Here is a 23,212-nt window from a genome sequence, read left to right as displayed (position 1 = left end):
TATCCTTAGAGGTAGTGCATCAGAGCTGAATGTTCACTTTAAAATACAAAGTATTGTGGTAATGTTATGTTTAATTTTTAATTGTGTTTTGTAAACATTGGCTTATACAGTTTTTTTATTATAGCAATTTTAGTAATTAAATATAACGTAGAGAAAGCATGCAAATAATATATGAACCAAGATGATTGTTGGACTTTTAAGTAGCCTTTTTCTTAATAGAAACGAAAACAGTTTCCCTATCAGTGTTAGATGGCAACCTGTGCTGAACTGTCTAGTCAGCTAACACCTATTCAGTAAGCTTAGCCGGGTGCCCATACCGTGCCTAGCGCGGCAGGAAGGATGTAGGAAAAAATGCAAGAAACACAGAGTTCCCTTTCTTGTTGTTTATAGTCTAGTATTTATTTATAACTTGCATTGCTCCAGAAAGACTCTTACAAGAAACACAAGGGTAAGAAATAAAACAGAGCTAAGATGAAGCTAATACAAAAATGCATGCTGTAGGTGCTCTGCAAAGTTAATTTTGATCATTTTTGCCACTAATGCCTGGCTACTCAGTATAAAAATTTACAGTGTTTGTTAGATTAAAAACAAACCAACCTCTTAGAAGATACACAACTGTATCTGATAAGATCAATTTTAAAAAATTCCTGATGTAGTCCCCTCATAACGAAGGTGTTACTAGATGAATGGTATCCTCAGTCTACAACTTTACATGCAAATATGGATGTTTCTGAAAAATATTCCTTGCTACAAGACAAAGATGAATTACCGAAGTATAATTGAAAAAAAGCAATTTGAATAGGGTTGTGGTCCCAACACAATTATTTTGTTCATGGAATGTTCTTCCCACCCTCTTTTCATCTTTTAGATCTCAAGTAGAAATTCTTCTAGGAATCTTTTCCAGATCTCCCATATCCCCAAGTTTATAGATTCTTACAAAACTATGTACTTCAACTTTGTGGAACTGGTTTCATTAAGTTTGAATCTACTCAAACACAAAGGCAAGTGGTAATACAGGCCCCACATTTCTGCTCTGTATTTTATAACTTTAGTAAATTTTGCCTGAAAAAAAAATTGACAGAGGTAAAGGCTTCTTCCTGTCTTGCCCTTAAAACAAAAACTTCATAGGTTTCTATTTAAGAAGGGAACTAAGTTAGAGTTAGCTTCCCCCCCCCCCTCAGTTTAAAGTGACTATAAAGAAATAAAAAAGAATAAGTCCATTAGAGTGAAGAGGAAAAAGGGGAGGGGTTGGACGCCAATGTAGAAAAGGGACAGAGCAGTTTGGGAGTGTGTTGGTGGAAATGGAGTGGATGAGTCTGGAACCCAGAATCTGAGCATGAAGAACTACAGTGGAGGCAGGAGCTCTCTTTCCTGGCTGAACCCCAGCACAGTTCTAGGTTGAGAGTTGGCAGAGAGGAGGGTGAAAATGAGAAGTTAGGGCTAAAATATGGGCGTTAATTTCAGGCCTGCTTATAGACCATCCCTTCAACCAGCTCTTGTATGCTAAGTCCTGGTGACAACTGGCAGGCTCCTCTTAAAATAAACTGGACCAACCACTTGGGGAGAACTAGGATGCTGGCTTGGCTTAGGGACTCCAGGGTAATAGCATTGGGGTGTGTGGGGGGGGTTCTAACCTCAGGGCTGCTTTCCTACTCTCATGTAAGGTGCCAGTCAACTTCCCTTCCACATGCACAGCTCCCAGCCAATCTTTCCATTTTGGAGAAGGTTTTAGCTGGAAAATAGACCTCCTTACACAACAGCAAAGAAAACAGTACCAGCTACCAGAATACTGAACTGGAGATAATCATTAATCTTTTGACATAAAAGGAAAATCTGGATATGAATAACAAAGACCAAGAACAGCTGATCCTCAAGGAACTAGGTAATTCAAGGAACAGAAAGGAACTTTTGAAACTTGGAGACTTGGGAACATTTTTGCATCCACAAAACTGAGACATGATGGTGTGGAAGGAAAAAAAGGAACACTCAAGAAAGAAACGAGAATTCTTAGAAATTTAAACATGTGATTGCTAGGGAGAAAAACAGAAGGGCTAGAAGACAGTGGCAAGGAAATCTGAAATGCAGAGGAAAATAGCAGAGATAAAAAATGAAGCAATGTAAAAATAAATAGCTAACATTTACTGAGGCTAAGTATTTGTCAGGCATTATTTAAAACACTTTATGTATTTTGATTGATATTAATCCTCACCAGAGTGTTATGAGGTAGATACTGTTATTCATATCTCTTTTCAGAGAGGAACACAATGATAATAGTTGTCTAAAAATCACATAGCTAGCAAGTGATGAAACAGGCTCAGACTCAAGTCATCTCTTCCTGAGTCCATGCAAATTAAAACAGCCGTCACCTGGCTGGCCCCATAGTCTAGCTCTGGAAGCAGTCAGAAGCCCAGAAATGGTGTGTTATGGAGCTCATGTGTTTCGTCAGCTCTGTTTCCCCATCTTTAAAATGCAGGTAACAGCACCTACCTTCCTTGTGAGAGGATTAAATAAATCGGCGTGTCACATGGTAGACACTCAACAAATGTGAATTTTCTCTCTTTATTCATCCCCCTACCCCTGACTATAAGGGGCTGTGCCTTTAGTGGTATTTTTAATTCTCTGTACTCATCCCCAAGTGGCATATAACATTGAGTATTATGAGGGTGATACAGATGGCTGGCTTGAGGAGGTTTTGAAAAAAATGTTTGAAAACAGTGTAAACTTGAAAATCAGCAACCTTCACTTTTGACCTGAGACAGGAGAGTATGAGAGTGAATAGCCTCTACTGGAGGTAGTTGTAAAGATGGTGATTTATTAGAGGACTGCTAGCATTTGGTTAGGGTGGGAAGTTAGGAGTTGTAACAGGGTAGGGTTTCATCTTGGGTAGTGATTATGGCCACAGGAATAAAAGAAGAAATTGAAAAGTAGAGAGCAGGGACATGAAATAGAATTTACTTTCCGCACTCATTTCACTGTATAGAGTGTTCTGAAAGATATTAAAGGGTTTTCTTAAATGGGTTCTTCTTCTTTTATGAGTTGGGTGTTGGGGATATAAGTGTAATAAGTGTTCTAAATCTTTAGTACTGCTGAAGTGAAATTCTTGTCCTAACGCCTCATTCCTCCAGCATCTTCAGCTATTCTGAGTATAGCTGAGAACGGGGCAGCAAGCACAAGCGTCTCTGAGGAGCCTGAAAGGGGGCCGAAAGTGGATATGCAGCAGCTTTAGTGTAGTTCGACAGGAACTGCCTGGGCCTTCTCTGAGAATCTTACACTGTATCTGCACTTCTAGGAAGCTGGTTTATCTGGTGACCTAGCAGTCAGAAGCAGCCAGCTGGAGGGGAGGCAGTATTGGTTTGATAGTATTTTGAGAGAAAATTGGACCTAAATACCCAGAAGCACATAGCAATGTGGCATCATTTAAGATACTATTAAATTGTTTGATTCCTCCAAAGCCCCAGTACTCTAGTCCTTGGTCATGATGCTAATTCTAGGATAATAGTGAAAGGTTAAAAGATGCCCAGGAAAAGAAGACACCATTATCAGGAAATAAATGAATGTTTTGACGTTTAGAGATATGAACTTCAGCCATCTGTAGATTTGCTTAAGTGAACATCCTTTGATGAAGGAGAGATCAGTGAACCGCTGTCATCCTAAGCTGCTATGGAGTGCTGAAAGACCTCTAAAAATTTGGCTTAGAGATGTGAAGACCTCATGATCTTCACTTAACTTCAGTTTCCTCTATAAACAGAGAGACTTCCTACCTCTCAGGGTTGAGTATGAATAAAATGAGATGATGTAAGTGCAAATGCCCTGTAGTCTTGCAAAGTCTGATACACACTTCAGGTTATCTTTCACTTTGTTCATTATCTTTTAAAATATTCCTCAGGGGTTTAACTCTGATGGATTGCTTATCTAAAACACTACTGACCATCTCTGAAATTTCCAATTGCTTCCCAGATTTCTGTATTCAGATGAAGTTCAAATTGGCCCAGAAACAGTTATGACTACTCTTTACACTGCTAAGAAATATGCAGTCCCAGCCTTGGAAGCACATTGTGTGGAATTTCTCACTAAACATCTCAGGGCAGATAATGCCTTTATGTTACTGACTCAGGTAAGTAAATGTAGCTATGGTATGTATTATTTAGCTTCAAAAATTGAGTAAAGGTATATATGAATATTTGATGTTTCCTGGAGAATTAGTCCTGGATCATTATTTTAAAGCATATGAAATCTTATAGTATCATTCAGGAAAATACATCAGATTCATATGATTTTAGAATAGAAAAGCAAATTAGAATTAATATATCGTATAGGTAAAGAAACTGAAACCTTATGGAAGTAGGGTGTTATGACTCAAAGTTACGTAGCTATTTAGAATTGGGGTTGAGATTAGGATTCCATGTCGTTCCTGGAGAGCATGAAGTTTTTTGAACATTTTTGTTCTCAATTTTTGTTGGATCCAAAATAAAGATTGAGTATTTCAAATCCAGACAAGTTATAAGATTTACTTTTTCTTCTCTGTAGGCTTGCTGACCCACTTCTGGAGGAATTAGAATTTAAGAATATTCTTTCTCTGACATTTGAAAAAGTTTTCACTGAGTATAGTATACATACAGAAAAGTGCACATATCCTAAGTGTACAGTCTGATGAATGTTTACAGACTGAACACATATATGGAACCATTAACCAGTTCTTAACATAAACTATTTAGCATTTGCTAAATGCCTATAATCTGAGCTTCATACTTTAGATATTAATACATTATTGTTTTTCTTTTTAGACAATGTTGTGATACCCTTTTACAGATTGTTTTAAAAATCCTAAACTAGTCTGTAACCACATTTTAGGGGTTTAATTGTGTCCCCCAAAATTTATGTGTTGAAATTCTAGTCCCCAGTACCTCAGAATGTGACTTTATTTGGAGATACAGTCTTTATAGTGGCAAGGAAGTTAAAATGAGGGCTAAAAAGTCTAAGCTGATAATGTATAATCACTATTGAGTATTAGTAGTGTAAATAATCATGGGTGTTCCTTAGCTTAACCTTCCTTTTCCAAATGAAAGAACTAAAACCTGGGCTGGTTAACTACCTGCCCAAAGTCTCAATAGGCTAAGTGGGGCCGGAGCTCAGAGCTCGTGTTTCCCTGTTCTGCATCCATTCTGTTATACCGAAAATGACTGATGGCACCTTTTTTTTCTTTTAATCTTCGGTCATCAAGTATTTATAGTTCTAGGAGAAAGAACATGCTGATGTCACCTCTTGGACATAATCAAAGAACTTCATGTCTATATATATTGTATACCAGACACCAAGCTAGTCCCTTTGTATATATTGTCACATTTACTCCTCATTACCGCTATGGTGTTGTTTACTATTATTATTCCCATTTTAAAGATGAAATGAGAGCTTAAAGAGGTAAATATCTTATATAACATTAGTCAGCAAGTGGTAGAAGTAAGGTCTCAACCTTAAACCGGTTGGATATGGTGATACTGATGATAATAATAGCAAAATGTATATTAAAGAGGTAAATATCTTATATAACATTAGTCAGCAAGTGGTAGAAGTAAGGTCTCAACCTTAAACCAGTTGGATATGGTGATACTGATGATAATAATAGCAAAATGTATTAGGTGATTATTGTGTGTCAGGCACCATTCTAAGTACTCCGTATGCATTAATTCACATTGCATTTAATATTCACAGTAACTTTAGGAGATGTAGGTGGTCTAGGTAAAAATTTTATTAGCCCCATTTATTAGATAAGGAAATTGAAGCACACAAAGGTAAAATAACTTGACCAAGATTATATAACTAGTAAGTGTTATCTCCCTGCATTTTTTCCTCTTTTGAATTTGTGATGAAAATCTAATAAAGAAGTTGATAGTCATTAAGATTCTTTATTGTCTAATGAGTTTTATTGTGTGTAGAGAGGATCACAACTACTTTTATTTTGAAAAATTCAGTCATAAAATTCAGAAACCAATCAATTAAACCTTGACAATTAAAACACACATTCTAGTTCAGTTGGCTGAGATGGGTCCTGAGAATCTGCATTTCTAACAGGCTTTCAGATGGTGTTGGTACTTCTGGACCACACTTTGAGTAGCAAGGGTTAACAGATGTCACTGGGGAAGAAAGGAACGTTTCAGTGCATTGTTGATCTGAGAACTCAACATTACTCCAAATTTTTCGTTGGTGGGGTCATGTGAATTAGCCCACAGATTGTCATGTGAACTTCTTCCTGCCAAGTGAGTCATTTGAACTGAGCATGTTCATTTACTTGAGAGGACCTATGCCAGCCTCCCTCTAAAAACAAAGGGCCAGTATACTGTACCAGCATAGATTACCCAGGGAAAAACACTTTCTATGAAGTGATACAATCATAAAAATAGTGCTGTTTTATCAGGTAATGCCTACTCAAACTAAATTTTGAGAAAATTTAGTTTACTCTTAAGTAGCAGCAGTAGGTACTGGAAAGGAAACATGTCTGAGTGACTAACCCTCAAGTTGTTTAAGGGTCAGCTATATACTCTTTGCTCAGATATACTGTGCCTGCTTTTGCCTATCATTAAAGTTTGTGGGATTCATTCATATTGTTGTGTGTAGTTGTAGATTGTTCATTCTCATTATTGTTTAATATTCCATCCTGTGAATTTATTTATTTGCTCTTCTGTTGTCAGGCCTAGTTTTTGCTTGGGTTCCCAGAGCTTTCATGCTCTGAAATTCTTGTACTTCATTCTCTTCCCCCAAATCAAAACAGGAAATGGAAAAAAAAGTCTGATCTGTTTGTACTTGTATGCTTAGCAATTGATGTTTTCGTTCAGTGAAAAGACTGTAAGACTTGAATTTAAGTACTAGCTTTGGAGTATAACGAGGTAGATGATATTAGGCAAGTTAGTACACTTCTCTGACCTCTGTTTTCTCATCTGGAAAATGGGATCGTGTCTGCCTTATCTAACCTAGAGGGTTCAGGATCAAAATAAGTAATGTATAAGAAATTAGGCATTGCATACATATGCGTATGAAAATAAAAATAACAGGGTTGTTACTGATAATATGACAGCAGGACGTTGGTGCTGTTAGCTTTTACTTCTGATTGTGGAATGAAACGTTTTAAGAATATATAGAATTATAATTGTATTTTGAGTAGGTGTTTTTACATAATTAGCAATTACAACTGTTTGCAGTATTAGCTTTGAATATGTACAGTCTGAAGGTAAAATAACTATGAAAATAAAATAACTGTCTTTTTATGTGTTTAGGCTCGATTATTTGATGAACCTCAGCTTGCTAGTCTTTGTCTAGACACAATAGACAAAAGCACAATGGATGCAATAAGTGCAGAAGGGTTTACTGATATTGATATAGGTAAGTTCGCTGAGAATTAAAATGTTCTTTTAAGTACAGTAATGCCTTACTCGTCAGCCTTGTTGGTGGACAAACTGTTTTTAAGTTAGCGGTTTTTTTCCAGATGATTTAAGTCTGTCTCTTTAAGAGTGTTGCTTTCTTTATTTTGCTGAAATATTCTAAAAAGTCTTAACTACCACATTGCCTTTTAAAAGATGTCAAATCAAGTACTCACTGAATGCTCACCACATGCATGGCATTATACTAGGGTCCTATAAGAAATACAAGATGTGATTTTTCTTAAGGCACCTATCATCTAATTGGACAATCAGGGAACAAATATGTGAAAATTAAGATTTAAGACATTAATAGAAAAGATGACGTACGGCAAAATGTGACTTTCACCTTTTCTGAACTAGATACATAAAAAATAATTACTATGAAAACCAAAACGTGGAGAAAGCGCCTCAAATTGGAGTCGTGTTAGGAAAATCTTGACACAGGAGGTTCTGACACAGGCCTTAAAGAATGGGTAATATTTGGATGATGAAGAGGGGAGGGTGTTAGAGGCAAGTTGAAACACATTCAAACTCCTTACAAAACTTAGAAGATCCTGTGTGATCAGGCCTTGTATGTAGAGGACTGGAGGTACAAGGCAGGTTAAAGCCAGGTGTGGAGGACCGTGTAATGACAGGCTAGGGAGTTTTGAGTTGTGTCTGAAGAGCAGAGAGAGCTGACCCAGGCCTACGACTTTAAGTATTATCATCGTGGTGAGCCTAAAATACGTATCTTTAACCTTATCTTCTTCTGGGCTCCAAATTTATATATGCAGCTATTTACTTGACGTCTTCATTTGGAGATTTTATAGACATTTCCAACAACACAACTAAAAGAGCCATTGATTATCCTCCATCCTCATCAAATCTTTTCTGTTCCTTTCCAGTTTTTTTCATTCTTCCTTAATGGCACCACCATACACAACCAAAAACCTAGGAGTTCTCTTTTTTTTTAATTGATATATAGTTGATTAACAGTGTTTCAGGTATACAGCAGTGTGTATCTGTTAATCCCAAATTCCTAGTTTATTCCCCACCTTCCTCCTTTGGTACCATAAGTTTGTTTCCTATGAGTCTGTTTCTGTTTTGTAAATAAGTTCATTTGTGTCATTTTTTTAGATTCCACATTGAAGTGATATCATATGATAATTGTCTGACTTCACTTAGTATGATAATCTTTAGGTCCCTCCATGTTGCTGCAGATGGCAATATTTCATTCTTTTTTGTGGCTTCCCACTGCAGTTAAAATTCAAACTCCTTACAAAACTTAGAAGATCCTACGTGATCAGGCCTTGTATTAATCGGGGTAGGCTAGGCTTGGCTGTGGTAACAAATAGACCCCAAAATGCAGACTCAACACATTTGCACAAATAAACCCAAAAATGCATACCAGCTCCAACACAATAGAATTTTATTTCACACTCACACAGCAGTCCAAGGCAGTGTTCCTGGCCAGTGAGTAGCTCTCTTCCACCTTTTTGGTCTGCCGTTCCCTATGGCCTAGTTATTATCTGTATCTTGCTTGCAGATGGGAAAAAGCACGGGCAGGGAAAACACCCACATCTTAAAAGCTTTGGCCTTGAAATGGCACCCTCATTTTGGCTCTTACTTCATTGGACAGAATTCAGGCACACGATCCCACCTAATTTCAGGGGAGGCTAGGAGATGCAGACTACTCACGTCCCAGAAAGAAGAGAAAACAGAATTTTTGTAAGGAGCTGATGGTCACTACCTATCTGTCTACATATGACCTTGTCCTCAGCCATTCTCCCCCTCATTCACTGTGTTCTATATATACTGGCCACAGTTATTCCAATTTTTTTAAGTCTTTGCATTTGCTATTTCCGCTGATTGGAATCCTTTTCCCCAAGAATTTTTGTATGGCTATCTCCTTTTAATTACTCAGATCTCAGGTTAAACGAGTCGCGAGACAGGCCATCTCACACCTACTTATAGTAGATAACCCATTCCTCTAAACAATCCCTGTTCCATTAACTCTTGATTTATTCTTCTCATAATATGTAGCACTCTCTGAAATTCTTATCTTGGTATTTGTCTATGTACATGTATGTTGTCTACCTTCCCCTTCTAGATGGTAAATTCCCTCACTGCAGGGATTTTGTTTTGTTTACCACCATATCTTCAGCGTGGAAAACACTAGAACATAGTATGTGTTCAGTTAATACTTGTTGAGTAGCTAGAGCGACTGGCTGTGTCTAGAATGTTGCCTTTCCTTCCCACTTTGGCTAGATCTTACTCATTCTTAATGTCTTGGCTCAAATTATACCTCTGCAGTGACTCCTTTAAGAGTTAATACCCTGACATTTAATATATTCCTCTGTTACAATAACATCCCTTGCTTAGTTTGCCTGTTAATTTTATGTTACCTTGGGAAGGATTTATACTCATCTTGCATTATCCTGAAGGCAGGGACTAGATTGGGTACCTCTCCAGCATCTGCACATCCTGTGCTGTTAAATTTTTGTTGGATTACTGCATGTTTGAGAGCCCTAAGCACTGCCCACGCTGGTAATGAAGCATTGCTTAATCCTAACTTCCTTTCCTTTAAGGGGCTGTCAAGTGCTCCATTTGTACTTCAGTCTACTCTCACTTGAAATAATACTGCCTGTATCTGGGTGACTCACTTCAAGTTGTTTCATAAATAGCCCCTACGTTAGGCATGCTGTTGGATCCTGGGAATCTTGAAGTAGGTACCTTGCACAGGATAAAAACCCTATAAATATTTGTTGATTTGACTTGACTCACAGTGGTTTATAGCAAAATCCAGCATTGTATTATGTTTATGAAACATCTTACGTGTTTTATGATCTTTATGAGACTGGCAGCTGTAATTTCTTACTATAACACATCTGTCAATAGAAAATATATGTCTTTCCACCAGTCTAGTTTGTCTCAAATGTACTTGTTAAAAGTTGAGAATGAAAGTGAAGTCTAGAAGCTGATAGAAAGAAGGACCTGGCTTCAGGAGCTTTTTTAATAGCTCTTTTAGATTCTGAGGATGCTGCTGCTTCTCTGGCATTTGACTATGTGCTCCAGAGGGATGTGCATGCTATTTTTCTGGTAGAGAAATACTGTTTCTCTCTTGTAGCTTTGTTGCCAAAGGAAGAAGATAATGTCACATTGGTAGAACAAAATGAATTTACATTGTGCCAAGGGCAGTATAATGTACGTATTTCTATGTTTATCTTTACTGAAGTTATTAGCATACAAGGTGGATACGTGCCGCTTCAAAGTCGTCTGTTTTTCTATTGAATGATTAAATATAGTCATTGCATATTCCTAATCCTACAAGTATTGAGGTATATTGACTTACATTCATTTACCTTTGAAAAGATTTCCTGGAACCTTAGTTTATACTCATCTGCTCAGCTGTAAGAGAAGGAAAAAATGCTTGATTAAAAAATATTTAACCTCTTCATTTTTAACACATTTTTGAGCTCCTGTGTTCTGGGGACTGTGATATCTTTGCTAAAATGATAGCTATGTTTGTTATTAAACAAATATTTTGTTTCTAGTATGAATGTGTAGATCGTTGCACAATTGAATTTTATTTTTAATAAATTTTTCTTAGATGTCTATTTCTGGTGATTTAATTATATTTTAATGTTTGCAGTGATTTCTTCCATATATTAAGTATGGCATCCTCATTTTTATTTAAATTTACCTTAAAGTATAACTGTTACATATTTCATAATAGTGCCTATTTTATTGGGGTTCTTTAGAAAGTAAGGTTCCCTGTAAGTAATTTTTTCATGCATCTAGAACAATTTATTTTGGCCATTTGAGAAATTGATCTAAAAATATGTATTTTACTTTACCTGCCCTTGTTAAATAGTACATATTGACTATAATTTAGGATTCTTGTGATTATTGGTGCTATTATGAGTATCAGTTATTGTACACTGAAGCCCTCAGGTGGCTCTGAAGTTGTTTTTTTTTTTTTTAAATCTCTTTCTCTTGGTATAAAAGACTCGATTGCAGTGCTTTTCAAGTACTTGTGTTTACTTTTCACAAATTTCCTCTCTTCTTAGTCCCTGTTAGATTGCAGCTTATCATTTCATTTTAGTATGTTGGCCTCTAAAGCCCTACTGAACTTACTTACTGCTTCTGGTCTACTGTAGCTTAAAAATAGTTCAGCCTATTTTAATTTAATCTAATTTAATAAAGAGGAAAAGGATTCTGAGTGAGGGCCTGAGTTATGGTCATGACATTTATACTTAGATGTCAGATAAGGCTTTCAAACTTAATATGTCCAAAATTAAATGTTAGCTCTCCCCTCTCACCCCCCTCCCCCCATCCCAGACCCTGCTTCTGCATGGTCTTTCTCATCTCAGTTGGTGCCACAGCCACTCCTCCGTTGCTTAGACTACACACCTGGGCATTATCCTTGACTCAAACTCTCCATCACCTCCTGTATCTAATCTGTTAGGAAATCTTGAGTCTTCTTTCAGAATATATCCTGAATCTGATCATTTTTCACCACTTCCTCCTAGTTCAGGCCACCATCACCTCTGACCTGGATCAGTGCAGGAGTCTCCTAGCTGATCTTGTTCCCACTCTTGCCTCCATTACCATCTCTTCTTAACTCCACTGCCAGTGTAGTTCTTTTAGAACATAAAGTGTCACAGCTCAGAACCCTCCAGGGCTTCCCTTTTTCACTCAAAAGCCAAATGATCTGCTGAGTGCTACATGATTGCACCCCGCTTGCCCCCCATGCTTTGGGCCTCATCACCTACTACTTTTCCCTCTTGCTCACTCCACTTCAACGACTCTGGCCTCCTGGCTGTTCCTCGAGTACGCCAGGCACGCTTTCATAAGAGCCTTCACACTGGCCGGTCCGGGGGTGCTCTCTCTCAAGGTGTCTGTTTGACTTACTAACCCCACCTGCCTCGACCTCCTTCATGTCTTAGCTCAAATGAGGCCTGTCCAGACCATCCTGTTTTAAACTGCACTTCTTATTCCTCTTACTCTGCTATTTCTCCCTACATTTATTATCTAACGTATTATAACTTACTTAGGTTTGTTTAATCTGGTTCCCCCATTAGAATGTATACTCCACAAAGGCAAAGAATTTTTAACTTTTTGTTCAATAATGTATCCTCGGTGTCTAGAATAGTGCCTGGCACATTGTGAGTGCTTAATAAGAAATATTTGCTGAATGAATGAATGAATTGTAGTCTGTAGACTTTATGAATTTGTACATTACTGACTAGGAGCCTTTTTCTCTGACTTACTATTATTGTTCTGGATATTTGGATTTGCTTGATAAATGGCATGAATATATAAGGAGATACTGTAACCGAGCTTCCATGTATGGTTAAGTAATAAGTTGAATGTTAACCTCATAGTAAATTCTTAAAGAAAACTTTGCAGTTTAATTTCTTTAATTCATAAATATTTTTATGTATAGAGTCTATAGCTTTAAGTACCCAACCTATTTTTTATTGAGATTTGAAAATTTAATACAAGCATGTTTGTCAGTGTTGTTTTATTAAAGAGCAAAATGTTCCTAATTTGATTTACTTTTGTATTTTACCTGTAGACACTCTCTGTGCAGTTCTAGAAAGAGACACTCTTAGTATTAGAGAAAGTCGACTTTTTGGAGCTGTTGTACGATGGGCAGAAGCAGAATGTCAAAGACAACAATTGCCTGTGACTTTTGGAAACAAACAGAAAGTTCTAGGGAAAGCACTGTCTTTGATCCGGTTCCCACTGATGACCATTGAGGAGTTTGCAGCAGGTAAGGGAATAACTTGTCCAAAATCTATCTGAAATGATTTTAATGTGCAGTCAGTTTCCCCGTGCAAGAGAGAGGGAAAGAAGCTATTTAGGTATGTGCGTTTGTATAATTTTATTTAATTCTCCTGATAGCCCTTCACAATAATATTATAGGTTACATATTACTATACATTTTAAAGTAATATATATTTTATATTTTTAAAAATACTCTATATAGTATTAATATATAAAAATTAAATGATATTTCACAAGTTTAAGGACTGAACCTGAGAGGGGTTAAGTGCCTTATCCAGGGTTATATTGACAGATCTTTCTGATTCTTAGGGTTGATGCATCTGATTTAAAATCAAACAAACCTGGTTCTTAGTTCTGTGATCAGTTCTTGCTATCCATATCAACACTGAGAATTATCTGCTTTTAATTCATGGCCAGATTGATTTAAAAGGAAAAAAAATCTCATAATTGTTTAAAGTTGTATTTCTTTATGTTTATTGGCCATTTGTATTTTTTTTTCTTAGCATTCATGACTTTTGTTCTATTGGAATATTCAGACTTTTCTTACTGATTTGTTACATATGTACCAATAGTCTTCCAAATTGTTTTTGCTGGTCAGAATCAATGTTTATTTTTTCTTTTTCTAACTTTTAAAATTAAAGTATAACATCTGCATAGTAAAGAGAACAAATACAGTGAATACACCTATTTAACCACACGTCAGTTTACAGTATATTACCGTACCCCACAAGTCTCTGTCGGCCCCTCCTAGTCATTAATCTCCCTCCCAAAGGTGACTACTTTCTGGTTTCTATAAATGAGTTTGTCTGTCTTTGAACTTAATATAAAGGAAATCATACATACAGCATGCATTCTTTTGTGTGTGGCTTCTTTCTCTTAACATCATGTCTGTTAGATTCATCTGTGTGGTTGTGTGTGGCAGTAGCTCATTCTTTTTCATTGCTGTATAATCTGTTGTATGGATGTGCCATGATTTATTTATCCATTTGACTGTTGTTGGACATTTGGGTTGTTTCTGTCTGTTGCCATTCTTGTACCTGTTACTTGGTGTATATGTGTGAACGTTTCTGTTGAGTAGGTAAGAGTGGAATTGCAAAGTCAGAGTGTACATGTGTTCAGCATTGGTAGATCCTACCACACAGTTGCCCAAAGTGATTGTTAACAGTTCACTCAGCTGCCTAAGTAAGAGAATTAAGAGCTCCCATTCTAGTTGCCCCACATCCTTGCCGTTTATATATATATGTATTATAAATAATATTACATTATTTATTTATCCTGACAAAAGATTTGTGTCCAGAATATATTAAAAATGCATGCAATGTGTAATATCACTAATATCCGTCTATGGATTGTCTTTTTGTTATCTTAATGCTGTGTTTTGATAAATAGAAGATCTTAATTTTAATGAATTGATTTATTAATCTTTTCCTTTAAGGTGAAGGCTTTTTATGTCTTTAAGAAATTTTGCCTGCCTCAAGGTCGTGAAGATAATTCTGTTAGGTTTTCTTCTGGGAATTCTGTTGTTTTACATTTAACTTTTCTGTCTGTAATCCAGTTATGCTTTTGTTTTCTGTGGTGTTTTTTCACACATGTGGATGGTATGAGGTAGAGGTCAAGGTTCATTTTTTTCCATATAGCTGTATATTAAAAACTATCCTTGTCCCCATACACTGCAGTGCTAAATAATTCTGTTGTAAATCAGTTGACTGCATATAAATGAATATTTCTGGAATATTTATTCTGATCTACTGTTACATTTGTTTATCCTTGAACCAGTTCTGTGGAATTATCCTTTCTGTAATTTTATACTGAATCTTGAAATCTGGTAATGAAAGTCCTCTAACTTTGTTCTTCTTCTGGATTTATCTTGGCCATTCTTGGTCTTTTGTATTTTCATATAAATAAATGTTTTAATCAGCTTATCAATTTCCACCAAAAAAAAAAAGTCATGGGATTCTTATTGGAATTGCATTGATCCATAGACTGGTGTGGACATATCACCCTGACTGCGCCCAATCTAGTCTCATAGACTGGGGTGGAGCTAATTGACATTTTTATAATATTGAGTCTTCCAATCCATGAATATTGATTTAAGACTTTTAAAATTTCTCTTAGTAACATTTTGAGTTTTCTGGTAGAGGTCTTGTATATTTTTTTGGTAGGTATATTCCTTATGTATTTTATTTTTTAAATATGATTGCAAATGATTGTTTTTTTTAATTTCCATGTCCTAATTGGTTGTTTGCCAGTATATAGAAATACAGCTGATTTTCCTATATTGACTTTGTGTCTAGTGACCTTGCATCTAGTGGCCTTGCTAGATTCATGAATTCTAATAATTTATTTGTAGATCATTGTTCATAGTCTACATGTACAATCATGCTATCTGCAAACAATAATAATTCTGTTTCTTTCTAATCCTTAGACATTTCTTTTTCTTGCCTTGTTATATGGCCTAGATCCTCCAGCATGTTAGTAAATAGAGGTACTGATAGTGAACATCTTTGTCTTATTCCAGTCTTGGCAGAAAACTTTCAGTATTTCCCCATAGAGTATGCTTGCTGTAAATTTTTTTGTAGATACCCTTTATTGGATTAAGGAAGTTTTTTTCCTTTAATAATCTGCTAAGAGTTTTATTGTGAATTTTATCAAATGTTTCTCTTCTTTTGAGATAATGATGCAGTTGTCCCCTTAACTCTCTTAATATAGTGAACTGCATTGATTGATTTTCCAAATTAAACCAATTTTGGATTCCTTACATAAACTAGACTTGGTTGTCATGTATTATCCTTTTGTATGTTACTAGATCCAATTTGCTAAATTTAAAAAATATTTTTACAACTACTTCAGGAGAGAAATTAGTCTATAATTTTCCTTTCTTGTAATGAAATTATCAGATTTTGATTATCAAGTTTATACTGGGCTCATATAAAAATTAGGAATATTTCTTTTTTCTATATTTGAGAGTTTATATTAAATTGGTGCTGTTTTTCCTTAGGTGTTTAGGGGAATTCATCAGTGAAGCTGTCTGGACCTAGCATTTTCTTTGTGGAAAGTTTTAAATTAGAGATTTAATTTCTTGAGTATGATATTTCATATTTTTCTACTTCTTTTTGTGAGTTTCATCTAGACTTTTAATTTGTTAACATGAATTTCATGATATGCTTTTATTATTTCTGTGTTTGTGAAATCTAAATTATGTCCCCTTTTTCATTTCTGATAATGGTATATTGTGCCTCTGATCAGCCTTACCTAGGAGTTTACCCATTTTATTAATTTCTACAGAGAACTAACTTCTGGCTTTATTAATGTACTCTAGTGTGTATATGTTTTCCATTTCATTGATTTCTAATTTTTTTTTATTATCTTCTTTAATTTTAATTTGCTGGGGGTTATTTATTTAGACATTGTGAGTTTTTGAGATAAATGCTCAGAACATCAGTTTTCACATGTATTCTTTTTTGTGTATGCATTCAAGTCTGTACTTTCTCCTCTAAGCATTTCTTTTTTCTCCAAAAGTTTTTGATATGTTGTATTTTCATTATCACTCAATAAAAAATATTTTCTAATTTTCATGGTAATTTTTTTCTGGATCCATAGGCTGTAAGTATATAGCTTAATTTTCAAATATTTGGGGATTTTTCTCTCAAGCATTAAGAGAGAAATTTCTGTTTAACTCTTTAGTCTCTTAGTAGTTCCTTCCTGCTTAGCTTCTTGGTCTCATAGTTTTCTCTAAAATGTTGGTAATGTTTCTCTATTAAGTATTCTCTTCTGCATCGCTGGCTGCCTTGGTAGCTTTGAATTACAATTTTTGTCTCCTTCATTAAGTGAGGACTACCACAATTTCTAGGTTGCCAGTTTCTGTTTGGCATTTATGCCCTGTGAAGCAAATCAGCGGATATCCCAAGGGGGTTACAAGGGTGACAAATACACGGCTTCATCTCAGTACATTTCCCTTCTCAAGCATTGACTGCCTCAGTTGTTCTTCACCCATTTGTGTGCCATTTCACCTGTAGCTGTTCTCTGACATAGGCTGTTCCATCCTACAGACTTATTAATACTTTTATGTCATCAAATAATGTTTCTCCTCTTGCTGTCATGCAGGTTCTTTTCTGTATGCATGTTATCTCTCAGTTGTATTTTTGAAAAATTTTTTTAGGAAGAGTTCCCTTTATGTTCTCTGTTTTGCTGTTGAGTGTGTTTTCTTTGCTTTTTTTTTTTTCTGTCTAGAGACTAGGAAATAACAAATTTTATGTTTACTTTTTTCCCCTTCAGTTTTCTTAATTCTCCATTTCATAATAGAGCAGTATTTATTGACCTTTCCTGTTTAAGACAAGAATGTTAGCATGGTGTTTCATCCTTTCAACCTTTCCAGACCACTTCATGGTAACTCATTATCCACCCACACAATATATTATAATAATACAACTATATTAGACTTAATTCTAGGTTGTTTTGGTTTTAGTGCTCATCACCAGTTCTTTTATGACACACCTCTTGAATCCTTTATTTTGATTCACTCATTTATTATATTTGCTATGGTGATGATCTGTGATCAGTGATCTTTGCTGTTACTACTGTAATTATTATGGGCCCCACAAACTGCATCATATAAGACAGCAAACTTAGTTGATAAGTGTTGTGTGTGTCCTGACTGCTCCACCTACCACCTACCCGCCATCTCTCTCCCTTTCCTTGGGCCTCCCTATTCCCTGAGGCACAATAGTGAAGTTATGCCAATTAATAACCCTACAATGGCCTCTAAGTTTTTAAGTGAAAGCGTCTCATATCTCTCACTTTAAATCGAAAGCAGGAAATGATTAAGCTTAGTTAGTGAGAAAGGCATGTTGAAAGCCAGGATAGGCCAAAGCTAAGCCTCTTGCACCGAACAGTTAGCCAAATTGGGAATGCAAAAGAAAAGTTCTTGAAGGAAATGAAAACTGTTGCTCCAGTGAACACACAAAAGATAAGAAAGTGAAACAGCCTTATTGCTGACATGGAGAAAGTTTGAGTTGTCTGGACAGAAGATTAAACCAGTCACATTCCCTAAAGCCAAAGCCCAATCCAGAGCAAGGCCGTAATTCTCTTTAAGTCTGTAAAGGCTGAGAGAGGTGAGGAAGCTACAGAAGAAAAGTTGGAAGCCAGCAGAGGCTGGTTCAGGAGGTTTTAGGAAAGAAGCCGTCTTCATAACATACAAGTGCAAGGTGAAGCAGCAAGTGCTGATGTAGAAGGTGCAGCAAGGTTGCCACAAACCTTTAGTTTGTTAAAAATGTAGTATCTGCGAAGCATGATAAGGCAAGTTGTATTTGTAGTCTTGAATTACTGCATTATTTTATTTCTTGTTGGTTCTTCAGGGATACTAGTTACGTGTTTGTTGGGCTCTGCTTTTTATCATCCATTTTAGTCACCTTAAACATTTGAATTCTTTGTCCTCTTGTCAGTCTGAGAAAGTTATATGAGTTTTCACCCCCATCTCTCTTTTGATCTTATGCAATTCCAGGTCTGTTTTTGGGGGGGTTTTTTGTTTTGGCTAAAATGCATGTTTTAACTTTGTAATTGATTTTTTTCTCCTTTACCATCTTTCCTTATCCAGAGATTGCAAATGAACTGTGGGGCCAGGTCTGGCAGGTTGATATATTTTATGTGATACTTTTAAATTTTTAATTTTTTAAAACTTAGGGTGTTTTACATTAAAGTCTGATTTACAGCTTCCTAAACCAAATTGCTAGTGTTTTGAAATCTCTTATTTAGATTGTTTTTACCAGCCTTGGAAGGGATCTCGTGGCATCTTTTTATGAGGAGTAGCATTCCTCATGTTTATTCCTGGATAAATTTAAGCTGTTTGGAATTTTCTCTTCTCAGAAACAGTGAATAAGGAAACTATAACATATGCTTCTTCCACAGCTCTTCCAGTCTTAGCTCCTGCCTTCTGCTAATTTCTGAATCCCACAACGAAAGCACTGTCCCATTTATTTCTGCCTCTGTGTTCCATTATTTGATTATAGCCTCAGACAGATGGGAAATGGGGAGGTAATTGTAACCCTGGCACCACTGCGAGCATTTCCCTACCTCTCCTCTTTCTGATAGACAAAATACTGTAGGGTGAATGGGTAGAAAATTCTAAAGGTCTTTCTGTGATCTCAGGGCTTCACCTAAGCTTTGATTTATTAATGATTTTTACACGTACATATTAGGTTAACCTCAAATAAATTTAGTAAAACTTTTAAATATATGCTAAAATTATATATGCCACGATTTTTCTGCCTCATTGTTAAGTTTACATCTTCTGGATATGAATTCACAATTAGGGATTTTTAACAAATTACAAAGTTAGAGATTGCAGTAAAGTTGCTTTTATTGAGGTTTATATTTTTATTTCTATAGGTCCTGCTCAGTCTGGAATTCTGTCAGATCGTGAAGTGGTAAATCTCTTTCTTCATTTTACTGTCAATCCTAAACCCCGAGTTGAATACATTGATCGACCAAGGTGCTGCCTCAGAGGAAAGGAATGCTGCATCAATAGATTCCAGCAAGTAGAGAGCCGGTGGGGTTACAGTGGAACCAGTGATCGAATCAGGTATCTGTCACATTGTAGACTCGGGGTTCGGGTGGGGCAGCAGTTAGCGTTTGGCTTTTATGCCCAAATTGTGGGAGATAATTAGCCAACATTTTATTTTATACTTTGTTTAATACATTTCTAACTTAATACAAGAGTCAAGATGTCAGGCTTACTGGTCTCCCCACTGAATCATGAGTGATGGGATCTCTTAGGAAACAGGTAAAGTAAGAAAAGATTGAATTGGACCTTCTAACACATGAGTATTGTTTGGACTAACATTGCTGGTGAGCTGAGGTCTAGGTCTTAGTTAATCAAACACTATTTTTACAGAGTTCAGGCTACAGTTTAATATACTTAATCTTAACTTGGTTTAGTGTGAGTTTTTTCTTTGCATAGATTTGCATGGAAAGTGTCCCAGTATACATTTATAACAGCTTTGAGTGGAAAATAATTTTTAAATCTTAAAAGATGCATGCCTATAATTCTGTTGGAATTTATATTTGCTCTACCATGTTTCTTTAGGTCAAATGTCAAAATAGGAGAAGTAGGAGAAGTACTTGTTTTCATAAAACATGCCTTTTGAATTTTCACTTACTTAATAGCACTTTGGTATAAAAGTAGAAACTAACAATAAGTTTGTTTAAAACTAGAACTCCAAGGGGGAGAAGATAAATATTGGGTTAAAATGAAAATAAAAATGCATTTGTGGGCTGTTTAGTAGTCATTCACAATGAGAATACTATCTAGGAAAATTTACAGGATGAGGACAGAGTATCACACAGAGAATTAGCAATAAGTAACTACTTTTACTAAATAAATTAGAAATAAATGATTTAAGCATTTAACCCAAGACACTAGAAAATGAATAGCAAAAGAACCCTAAGAAAAGAGAGAGGAGATAGGTAAATGTATAAATTAATGAATTAAAAATAGTAGTAATTGTTAAATCCATAAGCTGGTTTCTGAAAAATACCAATAAAATAAGTAAAGCTCTGGCAAAGGTAATAAACAAAACATACTCACATTTACAAATAATAATGGGAATATAATCATATATTGAGGAAATTTTTATTTTAATTCTGGGTTTACTCTGTGCTAATAAATTGAACATTTTGATGGAATGGATCATTTTATAGGCAAATATAAATTATCAAAATTGACTGAAGAAGAAAGCCTGAATAGACCAATTACCATGGAAGAAATTAAAAGTTATCAAAGAACTGTCCCTTCACAAGGTGGTTTTGACAGGTGAGTTTTATCAAACCTGCAGAGAACAGATTGTTTCCTTGAGCATTAAAAGAAGAAAATACTTTTTGTTTAATTATTGAAGGAAGCATAATGTTATACAGGAATCTGACAAGACAAAAATTTTCTAGGTCCATCTCACTTACACACAAGAAGAAATTCTACATAAAATAGGATATTGAATCTAGTAGTACCTTAGGAGGATAACACTATAAAAGCAAATAAAGTGTATTCAGAGATTGAAAGAATCACTCAATACTAGGAAATGTATTAGTATAATTCAACATGGTAGCAGATCAAAGAAATAACCCATTTTTTTCCGACAGATGTCAAAAAGACTTGATAAAATTTCACCCTCGATGCATATATAACCATGAATAGGCTAGGTCTAAAAGAATACTTCTTTAACATGATAAACTATTGAAACCTCAAGGTAGAGATGCCTGTGAATATTGCTCTTTTTCAGCAGTGTTCTGATTGATGTAGTCACAAAGGATAAAGAATTACTAGAAAGGAATTTTTTTTCATTATTTTCAGATAACATCTACATTAGTAGTTCTGCACTCCATCAGACCTAGTTCTCCCTTTTTTATAATAAATATTTTGTATTGCCCCTTTACTAACCTGAAGTGAAATTCATAATGTTTCATTTTTTTTAAAGATATAATGGCCTAGTTGTAAAGAAAAATAAAGGTAACTGGTCGTAAAATAAAATACCTATTTCAGTATCTAGACACTTGGGCAGCAGAACACAAGCTGCAGCAGTCAGACTCAGTACCTGTGTGCAGCAGCACCCTGACAGCTGCAAGTCGGGGGACAGGTGTGTTACACTCATGTTGCAAATACCATGAGCAGCACTGCTGCCAATTTGTCATTTTCTTTAAAGGTTTCAAATAAAGCAAATTACAGTCCATTCCCTTTATCCAGTTTCCCTGTTTGAGAACTCACCTGCTTGCTGAAGTTTGTTTGTAATCCCCAGCAGTACTTTCTCAGTCATTCACAGGAAAGATTTTAGTTGCCCAGGAGCATGCTCCTGTGTGAGATCAAACAGGGTGATCCTCTGCCTTGTTTCAGCTCTCATACCGAGATGGAGACGGTGGAGGGCAGTGCAAGCGATGACAGCTCTGGGACCATTGGACAGTTTGAGTCCCAACTCTGGCATCTGTTAGTGGGGGTGGCCTCAGGCAAGTCACTTAATGCTTAATTTCATTTTCTCTTTTGTAAAATAAAGAAAATGGAATATACTAGAATGAGTTGTCCATATTCCCCCTTAGGGCAGTGGCGTAGTATTTGCTAGTTCTGTGTTTGTGGCAACTATAGAATATAACTGCCACAAATCAGGAGAATTGGCTGTATGATATTTCCTATGTTAATAAAGTAGTCACCTTTTGTAAGTCAGTGAATATTAAAATTGCCATAAAATCTTTGGTTTATAAATGAAAAAGAATTAGGTTTAAATCTCGTAGTTAAAAACAAGTTTTTCATCTACGTGAATTCTGACAGGACACTTGAAAGTTGATTGGGATTCCTTGTTTTGGGAGACTATCCTACATATTGCAGTAATTCTGGTGTCCCTGGCTCCCTGCCAGCAGAGCCCCGTGCCTCTTCGGGAATAGAACTACTTTTGAGAACACCTGGTCTGCCCAAACAGCCTCAAGATCAGTAAAAATCTACCAGCACCAATAAAAAAGAATAGTGGCCACTTGTAAAACAGTGCATGCAAAAACCAGTGATGTACCAATATGTCATCAAAATTCGGTTAGAGCCGGATGGTGCTGATGGTTAACAATACTGAATGTACTTAATGCCACTTACAAATGCTTAAGATGGTACCTTTTGTTATATATTTTGCCACAAGAAAAATTTTTCAGTGTGTAAGTTTTCAGTTATAGTGTTGAGTAAGAACAGATCCCATTTGTAATAATAACGAATACCGTAAAGTAGTAGGATTAACTCCTATAAGAAATGTATAGTATGGTATCCTTATGAAGAACTGGAGAACTTTGATGGTATCTTTCCAAACTAACCTCTCTATGTTATGCAGTTCCTTGTAGAAGTCCCATGTTTTTGGTAGGGAGGAGTAGGTTGGCAAAATTATTCTAAGATTAATCTGTAAGAGTAAATATTTCTTTTTTAAAAAAAAGTGGTATGGATCAAGCATGGAAAGTATTATAAAGCTTTAAGTTAGTGCTGCATGGAACATACTGCAGAGTTCAGAAACCAG

General features: G+C 35.8%; 1 protein-coding gene across 2 annotated transcripts in view; it reads left to right on the top strand.

Moving 5' to 3' along the window:
* BTBD1 (BTB domain containing 1) overlaps positions 1–23,212 on the top strand; it is a 37,291-nt gene that overhangs the window by 5,282 nt on the left and 8,797 nt on the right. For both annotated transcript variants that reach the window (XR_012064806.1, XM_006198405.4), the window contains exons 2-5: positions 3,958–4,114; positions 7,269–7,374; positions 12,973–13,170; positions 19,569–19,761. Coding sequence is in view for 1 of the 2 variants with exons in the window: in XM_006198405.4 (XP_006198467.3) it covers positions 3,958–4,114; positions 7,269–7,374; positions 12,973–13,170; positions 19,569–19,761 (654 nt within the window). In the remaining variant the exon portion in view is untranslated. The remainder of the gene's footprint in view (positions 1–3,957; positions 4,115–7,268; positions 7,375–12,972; positions 13,171–19,568; positions 19,762–23,212) is intronic.

Source organism: Vicugna pacos, chromosome 27 (genome assembly GCF_048564905.1).
Source record: "Vicugna pacos chromosome 27, VicPac4, whole genome shotgun sequence".
NCBI lineage: Eukaryota > Metazoa > Chordata > Mammalia > Artiodactyla > Camelidae > Vicugna > Vicugna pacos.
This window is presented reverse-complemented; position numbering and strand designations above follow the sequence as displayed.